General features: G+C 48.9%; 1 protein-coding gene across 2 annotated transcripts in view; it reads left to right on the top strand.

The window, feature by feature from the left end:
* Positions 1-12006, top strand: part of Ngef (neuronal guanine nucleotide exchange factor) — a 95698-nt gene that overhangs the window by 47089 nt on the left and 36603 nt on the right. The window contains exon 1 of one of the 2 annotated variants that reach the window (XM_048428974.3): positions 11676-11904. The exons of the other annotated variant lie outside the window; for it this stretch is intronic. Coding sequence (XP_048284931.1) covers positions 11798-11904 — 107 coding nt within the window. The 5' untranslated portion in view covers positions 11676-11797. Of the gene's footprint in view, positions 1-11675; positions 11905-12006 lie in introns of those variants that run through there. 2 annotated transcript variants of the gene reach the window in all.

Below are 12006 nucleotides of genomic sequence, written 5' to 3'. Positions count from 1 at the left end.
TGGCAAACAGACCTCGTCCCTGCAAAATAATAGCGTGTAAGCTGAGGGGACTCTTCTTTCAAGGGAGCTGGAAAGAGAGATTCATATGAATAGGCTAGAAGAAAATGGGTTTGATGGCATTCGTGGCTGCGTTTTGCTGAAGGGTGCTAGGAGGGTCGTGCCCCCCCACGCTCCCCGTCCCGGTTTGTTTCGATCAGCAGATGTACAAGGAACCTCAGGCGTGTGCCAGACACCCTGCTTGGAAGCCCAGGAAGGAAGCAGAACCAGTCCGGCCATTCTTCCTCTCTAAGCAGAGTGCAGTAGGCTAGCAAATCAACTCTCGAATCAAGGGAGATCAGATCCTAAGAGGCCCCCAGCTCTGAGCAGGAGACAGGGGCTTTCTAAGAGGGGAGGCATCTGCCAAGTGGGTGGCATAGAGCTGAGCCAGGGGTGCTGGAGGATCCCACCTCCAATGAGAGGTAGTGAGTGCCCATAACTACAGCTCTGGCTGAAATGGAAGCAGCATTCTGATTACAACGCCTACGCCGTAATTTTTGGAAAGAAAAGGGCAATTTCTGGAAAAGGGACTATTTATTTTTTAACGGACAGATCAGAGTATCTGCTAAGTGCCTTAATGCTAACGGTGCCAGGAAATAGCACTGTCAACTTTGACTTCAGGATTCTCTGGAAACTGAAGGGTTCCCCCCGCCCCCCAGAGATTGATAGATGTGACAGATTGAGATATTTTCCCCAGGTAAATTGAGAGACTGCAGAAGCAGCCCCACCCTTTCCCGGTTCATCGTGATCTCCCATAGTTACAGCGCACTTTCAACTCAGGCTCTAAATTTATGCACATCAAAAGATTGATGTTGTTTTTAAAGTAACTTTCCCCCTTATTATGTAAGTGACACATTTATTGTAGAAAAAAATTAAACACATGAGTACAAAGAAGAAAGTTCCCGCAGAACCCAGCCAGCCAGCTACAAGTACAGTACAATACTTTTGGTAATTGTTCTTGTAGCTTTCCCCTCCCCCCTCCCCAGTTATTTCTTTATTATCACATGTGTGCACATGTCACGTGCAGGGGAAGGGCCACATGCCACAGCACTAGTGGGGAGCTGGTCCTCTCCTTCACCATTCATACTCTGTCTTTAGGCTCCTGCAGGAAGTGCCCTTACCCACTGAGACATCTCCTTGACCCCTCTACCAGTCCTTTAACTTAAAAACTTAAAATTCCACGCTTAAAAGTTGACTTATAAGCAAAATAAATTGGATGTAGTGGTTTGTGCTTATAATCCAGCACTTGGGGGTTGAAGCAGAAAAACCCCAAGTTCAAGTCCAGCAGGAACTACATAGTGAATTCCAGGCCAGCACGGGCAACAGAGTACGAGCCTATCTCTGAAAACAAAAATTAAACCAAGCCAGATGTCATAATATTTGTTTTTAAACTATAAAATCATATAGACATCTATATAATTTATTAAGCTACATAGGCATATTTTCAGATTCTTAAATATTATTCTAAAAGCATTCTAACAGTTCAGTATCCCATGGGAGAAATATGTCACTGTTTAAAGTCAACTGGGGCAGAGGACAGTGGGTAAAGTGCTTGCCACACAAGCATGGGGATGTGGGTTCTGATCCTCAGCAGCCATGTGAAAACTGACTTCGGCAGCACTGAGCAGACAATAGGATCCCTAGGCCTGGCTCACCCATCCAGTGCAGCCTAATCTGCAAGTTCCAGGTTCAAAGAGACTGTCAGAGAGAGAGAGAGAGAGAGAGAGAGAGAGAGAGAGAGAGAGAGCAATTCAAGAAGACACCTGTCACTGACTTCTAGCTTTCACACACACATGGATGGGCTCATGCATGCACATGCACACACACGTGCACACACAGTCAATCTTCAGTAACTGGATATTTACATGACTCTAAGTGCTACAGTTATAAATAGTGCATCCTTGCAGCGATTTCTTTCTGCACAGACATAATAGTTGGCTGGATAGATTCCTAGAAGTAGATTGTCTTCTCTGGAGAGCAGGAACAATCACAGAGTTACCAGGATGCCCTCAGGAAAGCTAGACCAGTCCACACTCCCACCCTCTCAGGGGCCGGACCCTTCTGGGTCTTCATGCAGCCCAGGTGACCACCTGCTCTGCATTTAAAAAACCTTTGTTGGGTTTCTGATTTTTGTTTTGAGCTGTCACACTTTTCCTTTGAAACATCTGCCTACAAAGCTTTGCATTCCAGGAAAGAAAACCATTTTCTAAGCCTCATGAGAGACAGGCAAGGACTTGGGACTGGGCATTTTGATGGCACACCTCACTGTGTCTCTAACATGGCTCATTTCCTTCAAAACCATACTAATCTTTCTGCGAGATCCTCAGCCCTTAGGCAGCCACTGCTAATAAGCCAAGGCCAACAAGACAGTAAGGGCAAGGTGGTTGTTTCCAAATGAAATTAAAAGCTACCCCAGAGCTTATGGCCCGTTTTCTAAAATTCAGTTATGATTCCTAATGATTAATTTTCTTTCCTAATGATTAATTTTCTTAACTACATGCCATCCTTTCAAGTTTACTTTATGGTTTACTTTATGGATGCACAATTTTTTCTTTCATGTCTTACATGTTAGAGTGTAGCTCGGTATATATAGTGCTTACTTAGCGAGCATGAAGCGCTGGGCTTAAATCACAGCACCAAATAAAACTCAAATGTGGTGGTACACGCCTGGGATCCCAATATTTGGAGTGTGGAGGCAGAAGGATTGGGAATTCAAGGTCCTCCTTGACTACATAGCAAGTTGGAGGCCCAGAGACCCATGTACCAGGCTTTTTCTTTTGGGTCACCAACCAGCTCTGATATCATGGCATGGAGCCTTATTATTATTAGTTTTGTATACTTAGCCTAGCATAGGCATATTTCTGGCTAGCTTTTTAAACTTAAATTAGCCTGTTTCTCTTTATCTACCTTTGCCTCAGGACTTATTACCTTTCTTCCTTCTGTATAGATTACTGTTTCTCTATGTCTGCCCAGCTGGTGGATGCCTGGCTTCTTGCCCCGGGTGTGTCTCTCGTTCTCTCATTTCTTTTTCCTTCTTGAGTCTGTATTTCTATTTATTCTCTCTACCTGGCAGCCCTACCTACCCTTTCTCTGCCTAGATATTGGCTGTTCAACTCCTTATTAGACCAATCAGGAGCCTTAGACAGGCAAGGTGAAACAGATACAACACATCTTTACATAATTAAACAGGCATTCTTACATCGTTAAACAGTTGCAGTCATAAATGAAAGTAACACACCTTTACACAGTGAAAGTAATATTCTACAGCATAAACAAATGTAACACGTCTTTGTCCAGTTAAGAAAATAGCATGTTTTCCTGTACTATGTGAATCTTTCTGGTAACACCATCTCCTTCTCAGCGAATTATGCGTTCTCCCACTGAGCGACGTGTACTGGGAGGTAGCTTGCGGAGTACTCTCAGCAGTGTGGGTCTACCTCCTTTTAGCTGGGGGCTCTCATTGCAGGAGCTGCGAACTCCCTCCCAGGAAAGTCAACTGAAGGAGGCTTTAGACAAAGAATACCCAAGATGCAATGCGAGTACCACTGCTGCTGTGCCACCGAAGAGGAACATCTAAAGCCAGGCTCTACAGTACATGCCTAGTGGTGTTTCTTGTATTTACTGACAGTCTCCCTCAGGGGCCCCAAGATGTGCAGGAGGCTGGGATTGAGGAGATAAGTGGCATAGTCACAGCTCACAATGATACCCAAGAAGTCAGGGGTGACAGAGGTAAAGGCCCAGCTATGGGAGCTGTCAGACATTACCCCACTGCCCTTAGCCTCCCTGGGCATTGACACCAACACACAGTGAATTGCCAGGAAGGCGCTGAGGGTAACAGGTGTGTGGGAAGAGCGAGCTGGGGGAAACCCACCTGGTGGGTGATAGGAGAGGAAAGAACAGCAGAGGAGGCTGGGAGGCAGGGGTGGCTGCCGTGCTTTGTGCTTTAATACAAACTGAGGGACAACCACAAGCCTATCGGGGGTCTGTGAGGTCACCCTCAGCTCGAACAATCTGCTGGGAGTACTCATAGACTCCACAGATGGCTATTAAACTCCCACTGTAGTGGTTACCAGGAAAGGACATTCAAATCAACAGAGGGATGGAGTGAGCAGGGCGGAGCCAAGGGACTTCCACATAGAGATAAACACCCAAGGTCTTCTCCTCTCCCATGAACCCTGGGACAGTGCTTTCTTAGGCCCAGAGTGGCAATGTGCATACAGAAGGGAGGGAGGAAGGGAGGAAGGGAGGGAGGGAGGGAGGGAGAGAGGAAGGAAGGGAGAGGGAGGGAGGGAGGAAGGGAGAGAGAGAGGGAAGGAGGAAGGAAGGAAGAGAGAGAGGGAGGGAGGGAGGAAGGAAGAGAGAGAGGGAGGGAGGGAGAGAGGAAGGAAGGGAGAGGGAGGGAGGGAGGAAGGGAGAGAGAGAGGGAGGGAGGGAGAGAGGAAGGAAGGGAGGAAGAGAGGAAGGAAGGAAGGAAGGAAGGAAGGAAGGAAGGAAGGAAGGAAGGAAGGAAGGAAGGAAGGAAACAGCCAACCAGAGGACCTCACCTGATCCTCGGTGTTCAGTTTTTGAGTAGGGAGGGTTCATGGGAACTTGATAGCTACTCAGCTGATCTTGGTCGTCAGCTCTGAAGTCTGAGCCCATACCTTGTGCTCCAAAGCCCCCAAGGAAGCAAGCATACTCCTTAGCCACGCCCTCCCGCAGCTAAGAATTCACTTCCCAGAGGAGTCAGGCGAAGGCTAGACCTCTTTTGAGGTCCACTGAATTCTCTCCACAGAACCTGGATTTTGTTTAGACCACTTCTGTGACACATGACAATCTCAAATGTACAGGCTATCCCATGAAGCAACAGAAATAAACAATTGTGCTTATAGATGAAGGATACAGACAAATGCTCTGGGGAGTTTGGAGGTTTGCAATGTATAATGAAGGATGTCTTAGGGTTTCTGCTGCTGTAAAGAGACACTATGACCCCAGCAACCTTTATAAGGAAAACATTTAATTGATGGGAAGTTTACTGTTTCAGAGATTCAGTCCATTATCATCGTGGTGGGAGCATGGCAGCGTGCAGACAGATGTGGTGCTGGAGGAGTAGTTGAGAGTCCTACATTTCATAGGCAACAGGAAGTCAACTGAGACACTGGGCAGTATCTTGAGCATAGGAAGCCTCAAAGCCCGCCCCCACAGTGGCACACTTCTTCCAACAGGGTCATACCCACTCTGTATGGGATTATGGAGGCCAATTACGTTCAAACTACCATAGAGGAATACAATTATATTTAAAAACATATCTTTATCTTTTATATAAACACACACACATAAGAAATTTTTCCTATGAGATAGGCTAGCCTGACAGCATACAATGTGATTCTGAAAATAGAATGGGTAGGTAGAAAGCATAGGTCAGGGGTACAGGGCTTACTTGCTTACCACGCAAAGGACTCTGGGCTTAATCCCCTATTTAGAAAAGTAAACTGTGGTTCCTTATCCACAAAAGTCATAGTGACTATGCTGTGTGGCACAGTTACCTTTCTGTTGCCATGTTAAACACTCTGACAAAGAGCAACTTAGGGGAGAAGGGGTTTATTCACGGTCCATCACTGTGGGAATGTGTGAGCATTAGCAGCTTGAAACAGTGGCCACAGCACATCCACAGCCAAGAGCAGAGGAACCCACCAGGCTCAGCACTCAGCCAGCTTTCTCTACTTTTATACAACTCAAGATCCAAACCAAAGAGTAGGGCATCCACTTTCAGGCTGGCTTATCCCACACCGATTAGTCAATCAACCCTGCCCCCCAAGATGTGCCCACAGGCCAAACCCTTCTAGACCATCCCTGCTTAAGATGCTCTTTCTGGGTGATTCTCAGCTGGGTCGAGTTGAGAGTTCATCTAACTGCTCTAGATTCATCTCAGTTGCTGTGATAAAACTCCAACAAAAGTAACTCGAGGGAGAGAGGATTCATTATTATTATTATTATTATTATTTTGCTTACACATCCAAGTAATGCTCCATCACTGATGACAAGAATCCATGAAGGAACGCTGCTTGCTAACTGGCTCTCTATCTCCCTCCCTCCCTCATACTTAACTAGTTTCTAAGGACCAGAACCACCTGCCTGAGAAACCCTACTGACCACAGTGGGCTGGGCCCTCCTCCATCAATTTATAATCAATACAGTTTCCCACAGATCTGCCCACAGACAAGCCTGTTGGAGGCAATTCCTCAGTTGAGGATTTTCCTCTCAGAGGACTCCAGGTTGTGTCAAGTTGACAATTAGGACACTAGCCCTCACAATCTGCATCCAAATGTGCCACGAGTCGCCTACAAGACCTAGGGCTCAAGAAGCATAAACAAAGATACCTAAAGACTGGGGTTTGCCATACAAAGAAAAGGCCAATACTTATGACCTAAAAGAAAACATAATCCTTAGACAAACTATCAGAAAAAAATGTTGTTTTTAAAAAACATTATTAGATTATTCATATATGTGTATAGAGAGCCTACTGTGTGTCAGCCAGGTAGAAATATCTCCTAGCATTTTACTTTCTGAATGATTCAGAGAAAAATGTCAGGGAAGCAGAGATTTTAATAATAGCCTGCCTAATAAGCCCTAAATATGACGGGAATTAGAACATGGGGAATTTAGCTTAAGGTTACATGTCTCAGAACTCAGTGAGTCTCTAAACTGATTTTATAATTAGGAGCATATTTTTAGCTTATTTTTCAACTGGAAGATTTTATTATATTCATGTTAATGTATGTAATTTCACCGTGGTATTTTTGGGTTTTTATTCTTCGGTGCGGGAGAGTGTGAAGGTGACAGCTTCCATTTAGTGCCACATCAGCTTTAAGGGACAGAGCCATGCAAACCAGCAGGCTCTGCTCACTGCCCGTGAAATGCTCTTCCCAGGAATGCCTGGTTCACAGAGCATCCCAGTGCCAAGTGGCCGCTGCTGGGGATAAAGGGAAGGGGGCTGGGTGGGGACCACTTTCCAGACGGAAGATATCACCAAGGCAGCAAGGTCCTAGAAGAGTTAATGGTTCTTAGAAAGCCTAGGAAAGTAAGCACAGGTCAAAACCTCAGTAGAGGGAGGGGATGTATCCTTCTGCCTGGAGAGAGCTGGGGACGCTGGGAGGCTCGGGAGGTTCGGACTGCAGGAGGGCGCTGGGCTTTGCCTTCATGTCGCCGAGCTCCAAGGGCAGTGCTTAAAATCAAGCCCACAGCTTAGGAAGAGGGCAGAAAGGGAAGACTAATTGAGAAAAGATAGTTTAAACGTATTTTTATGTATGTATGTGAATAAGTGGTATGTGCGTGCGTTGTATGTATATGGGGGAGTGATCATGCCTGTGCACCTGTACATGGAGATCAAAGGAGGACATGGGGGTCCAGCTGTATCACTTTCTTCTGCTCCGTTCCTTTGAGACAGGTCTCTTGCTGAACCTGGAGTTAGGCAGGCAAATAGCAAGGCCCAAAAATCCTGAGAGGAAAGTTCAGATAGCAAGGAAAAAGAGATTGCTCTGAGGGGTTTGGGCAGATCTATGGAGCTTAGTAAGAACTTAGCATGTGCTAGAAGGCACAGGAGTCGAGGCTAGCCCTCAGGCTGACCCTGGACTAGTGACAACAGAGTGTCCAGGCTGGGGCAGAGCTGCCTCTACTCCAGGGTTTCTCAACCTGTGGGTTGCAACCCCTTTGGGTCAGATGTTCTGTGATCAGATATTTACACTACAACTAATAACAGTAGCAAATTTACAATTACAAACTAGCAATGAACAATTTTATGGCTGGGGTCACCACACATGAGGAACTGTATTAAAGGGTTGCAGTATTAGGAAGGTTGAGAACTACTGGCCTCTTCTCACCTTTAAGGACCACAGATAGAGTTGTGGCCCGGACATTGCAAACCCTGGTTGGGCACCAGCGCAGACCATAGAGAGCTGCAGCATGAGCCAACCCAACAAGCAGCAAGGCAACATTGCCCACTAGGTGATCTCTTAAGGCCCTCCCGCAGCACCGTGGGCTCGTACTTCAGCGACTATTGGCTGAAGGAGCAGAAGGTACTCCCGCAGCAGGACTGGACCACCTCTCCAGTGATATGCAAGGCAGGGCCACAGTCCTGAGAGATCCATGCCCAAGCCGCATGGAATTTGCTTGAGCAGGTGTTTTAGCTGCCGCTCTTGCTTCCAAAACAAAATTCCCCGCAAATACAACTTTGGGAAGAAAGGCTTTACTCTATTTGCCTCAGAGTTGGAGGGTGCCGTCCATCGAGCGAAGTCACAGCACTGACAGGAGAATGGAGCAGTTGATCACCCACAGGCTGGAAACATGGATGAATGAAACTCCTCACCTAGCTTTTTCTTTTCACTGAGCCTGGGACTTCAGTTCATCGATGGTGCTACCCATACTCAGGGTGGGTCTACTTCATTTCTGGAAGCCCAAAGGTGTGTGCTCATGATGATTCTAGACCTAGTCAAGGTGACAATGAAGATGGATCATCACACCAGGATTCTTCCTTGGGACCTGTCACCTCTTTCTTCAATCTTATTACTCCCATCTAGAACTGCAACATCAATTCCCACCTGTAACGTCTGTGCTACTATGTATTATGCCTGTAGTGTGGTGCCTGCGCTACGGGATGTTCACAAGCCAGGAAAGGGGCCTGGAGACACACAAACACACAAAGACACACAGACAGAGACACAGGTCATTCTTGAAACAAGAATGCCAAGAGTGCCAACTTTATTGTGTTCAGGGGCAGCTTCTATAGTGCCCTGGCCACGCCCCAGCTCTCCTGATCCAATTTTTCAGCTGCAGTCACCAAAAACCACTCCCCTGTCTCGTGCTCAGAGCAAACACAGGAAAACAAGTTGTTTTGCTCAGAGCAGCTGCAAGCAAGTTGTTTACAAGAAATTCAGGGTCTGGGGGTTTACAGCCCCCAACACCTACCTGTTCAAATACTGTATTTAGGAGGGCATTTTCATGTTTGATTTTGAATGTTCACAACTGGCGAGAAATGTTACCTGAGGGTAAATCAGACCTTGGGTCTGAGCCATAGTTAACTTGTTATTGTTGGGTTTTCTTTTTCCTGGGGAATGGGCATCCGACCCAGGTTCTTGCACTATACCACGGAATCATCCTGCCCACTTGATTCTGGTGATTCTTTAGGACTGTTGCTGCAAGAAGTTAGGATTGTTGTGTTATTTGGATGAATGAAATGTAGTTTGAGTATGTGGAAATAAGTTCGGGGTAGGAAGTTCCAGTGGAAGAATACTATGGACTGAATATATTCTCCAAATTCACGTGTTGAAATAATCCCCAAAATATGGTGTTATTAGGACATGTGGCCTTTGGGAAGCTACCACATGAGGGTGGATCCCTCATAAACGGGATTTTAAATCCCCGGAGAACACCCTCCCTCTCTTTCTGCCAGAATGCAGTGAGAAAGCAGAGCTCCGCAGTACCAGAGCCTACCCGTTCCCAACCTCAGACATCAGCCTCCAGAGCTGTAAAGACTCGCACTGTACAGAAGCTGCTCTCTGTCTCTGATGGCTCATGGCAGCCAGAGCAGAGCCTGGGATGGAAGTGATGGGGCCGGCCATGGAGCAAATAGGATTGTAGAAGGAAGAGGCTGAATGAGCAGTGTCCAGGAGGCAGAATCATGAAGGCAGGTACAGGACTGGGGAAGAAGACCCGGAGGTTGTCTCTCAACTCCCATAAGGCCTTGGGAGAACCATGAATCACAGGGAATTAGGGATGAGTTGCAGCTTCAAGATTCAGGGAGCTTCGTGCCACCTCTAATCCCCCTTCACTGTGTCAGGGAGAAACAGGGTCTTCTGGACTCCTGCAACCTGGGAAGGGCAGAGCCCTCCTGCCGAGCCGTCATATTTTTGTTGTTGTTGTTGTTGTTGTTGTTGCTGCTGTGCTGGAACACTCAGACCAAGAGTAACCAAGGAGAGAAAGGGTTTATTTGATTCAGGTCAAGGCAGGAACTTGATGCAGCTCGTCACATCACACCCAAGGTCAACAGCAGAGAGATGCGGATGCCTGCGCGCTTGGACCACTTAGCTTAGGTTTGTTTGTTTGTTTGTTTGTTTGTTTGTTTTCCACTCTTACACAGTCCATGACCCAAACAGGGAATGGTACAGTCAAAGGTAGACTGGGGTTGCCCACTTCTGTTAACCTAACAAGACCATCCCTCCACAGACATGGCTGAGTAGTTAATCCCTCACTCAGACTCTGCCTGCTGGTGCGAGGCTGTGTCAAACGACAATGAAAATTAACCACCACCCCCCCCAGCAAAATAGCCTTCCCCTCACTTAAATGTCCCTGTTTCTCTTGCTTGTCCAGCCCTGCCTCCCATTCGCTTATCCAAGACTGAGCAAAGCTTGGGGCTGGAGCAACTCAGTGGTTAAGAGGACTTGTTACTCTGGCAGAGGACCGGGGCTTGGGTTCCCAGGCTCTACGTGGTGGCTCAAAATCATCTGTAATTCCAGTCCCAGGGGATCCAATGCCCCTTTCTAATTTCCAAGCACACCAGGCAAACACGTTAGTCACATATATGCATTCAGGCAAAATACTCACACACAAAAGGGGGCAAAGCAGCCATTAGTATGTTTGCCCCAAACCCTCAGGAACCGGTTCGGTAAAGCCACGTATAGGAAGACTAGACCCCACCCTCACTCTCAGGTACCTACAGAACTGCTTCAGACAAAGAAAGGCAGCTGTCGTCTGGACACCGACCAAGAGGAGTAGGCTGGCCTCCCGCTAAGGAGACCAGGCAGCAGGCCCTCCAGATTCCCATGTCACACCAGACCTGGCAGCCGTGCCTTGGCCCCCGCTCCCCTTCTCTCTGAGTGGATCTGAGCTTGTGCTACACCGCCGCCGCTCATCTACTTCTCTCACTTATCTGCGCTTTCTGAGCCCCGCACTAGCTCACATACAGTAGGAGCAGATCTTAAAGACCAAGGGGCAGGAAATCCTACAAGCGGTTTCAGGGAACTTCAGTCTTTTTCTTTAATTACGGTCTGCCATCCTCTGGGGTCGCTGGGAGAGATTGCTCCAGCAGACAGACTCATTCAAGAGAGACTTCTGCACTGGGGTCCCCCTGTAGCCCCCCCCCCCCCACACACACACACCGTGAGGGTCAAGAGCAGGAGCGCAGGGAGCACCACTGTTTCTCCTCCAACTGGGATTAGAGAGTATGCCTTCTCTAGGCCGAGAGACAGAGACTCAGCTGTAATGGGAACTGCCAAGGGTCCCCGCTGTGGGCAAGGCGCGCAGATCTAGGGATGGGACCAAGGGTCGCCTTGCCCGCGCCTTCCAGGAACCCGGGCGGAGCTGCCGCAACACCGGCATGGTAAGAGTAGGAGACTGGAGGAAGCAGCTCGCAGTCCCTCTGTCCCCGCGTCTCCCGGCACCCAGAGGCCGCGGGGGAGGCAGGCGCCGCGGGGCTCCGGTCCATGTGGGGAGTCACCGCCCCCTGGTCCGGGTGCATTGGGCTCCAGCGCCCCCACCCCGCCGCCGCTGGCCTCGCCCCCGCCGCGCGCGCCCGGCCCGCCTCCCCCGTTGCCGTGGCAACTCTGGGAGCCTCCAGGCGCGTTCTCGTCCACGGGAGCGCTCGACAGTGGCGGCGGCGGCGGCAGCTCCGGCTCGAGCCGCGCGCGCTGCGACCTCTCTCCGGAGCCCGCGCGTTGCCTCCGGCCGGGTCCTGGGCCTCCCGCGTGGCCCCCCACTGGCCTCTACACCTGTCCCGTCGCCTGTCCCCATGGAGCTGCTGGCTGCAGCCTTCAGCGCTGCCTGCGCCGTGGACCACGACAGCTCCACTTCGGAGAGCGACACTCGCGACTCGGTGGCGGGACACCTGCCCGGCAGGTGAGGACCGGTAGCATCCCGGCCCCCTCACGTCTTCCCTGCGTACTTCCTCCCACTCGCGTCCCGGGCGATGTTCACGGACCCCTATGGCCTATTCGGGTT

Source organism: Myodes glareolus, chromosome 1 (assembly GCF_982192425.1).
Source record: "Myodes glareolus chromosome 1, mMyoGla1.1, whole genome shotgun sequence".
NCBI lineage: Eukaryota > Metazoa > Chordata > Mammalia > Rodentia > Cricetidae > Myodes > Myodes glareolus.
Note: the sequence above shows the minus strand (reverse complement) of the source record. Positions and strands in the feature narration are given on the sequence as shown.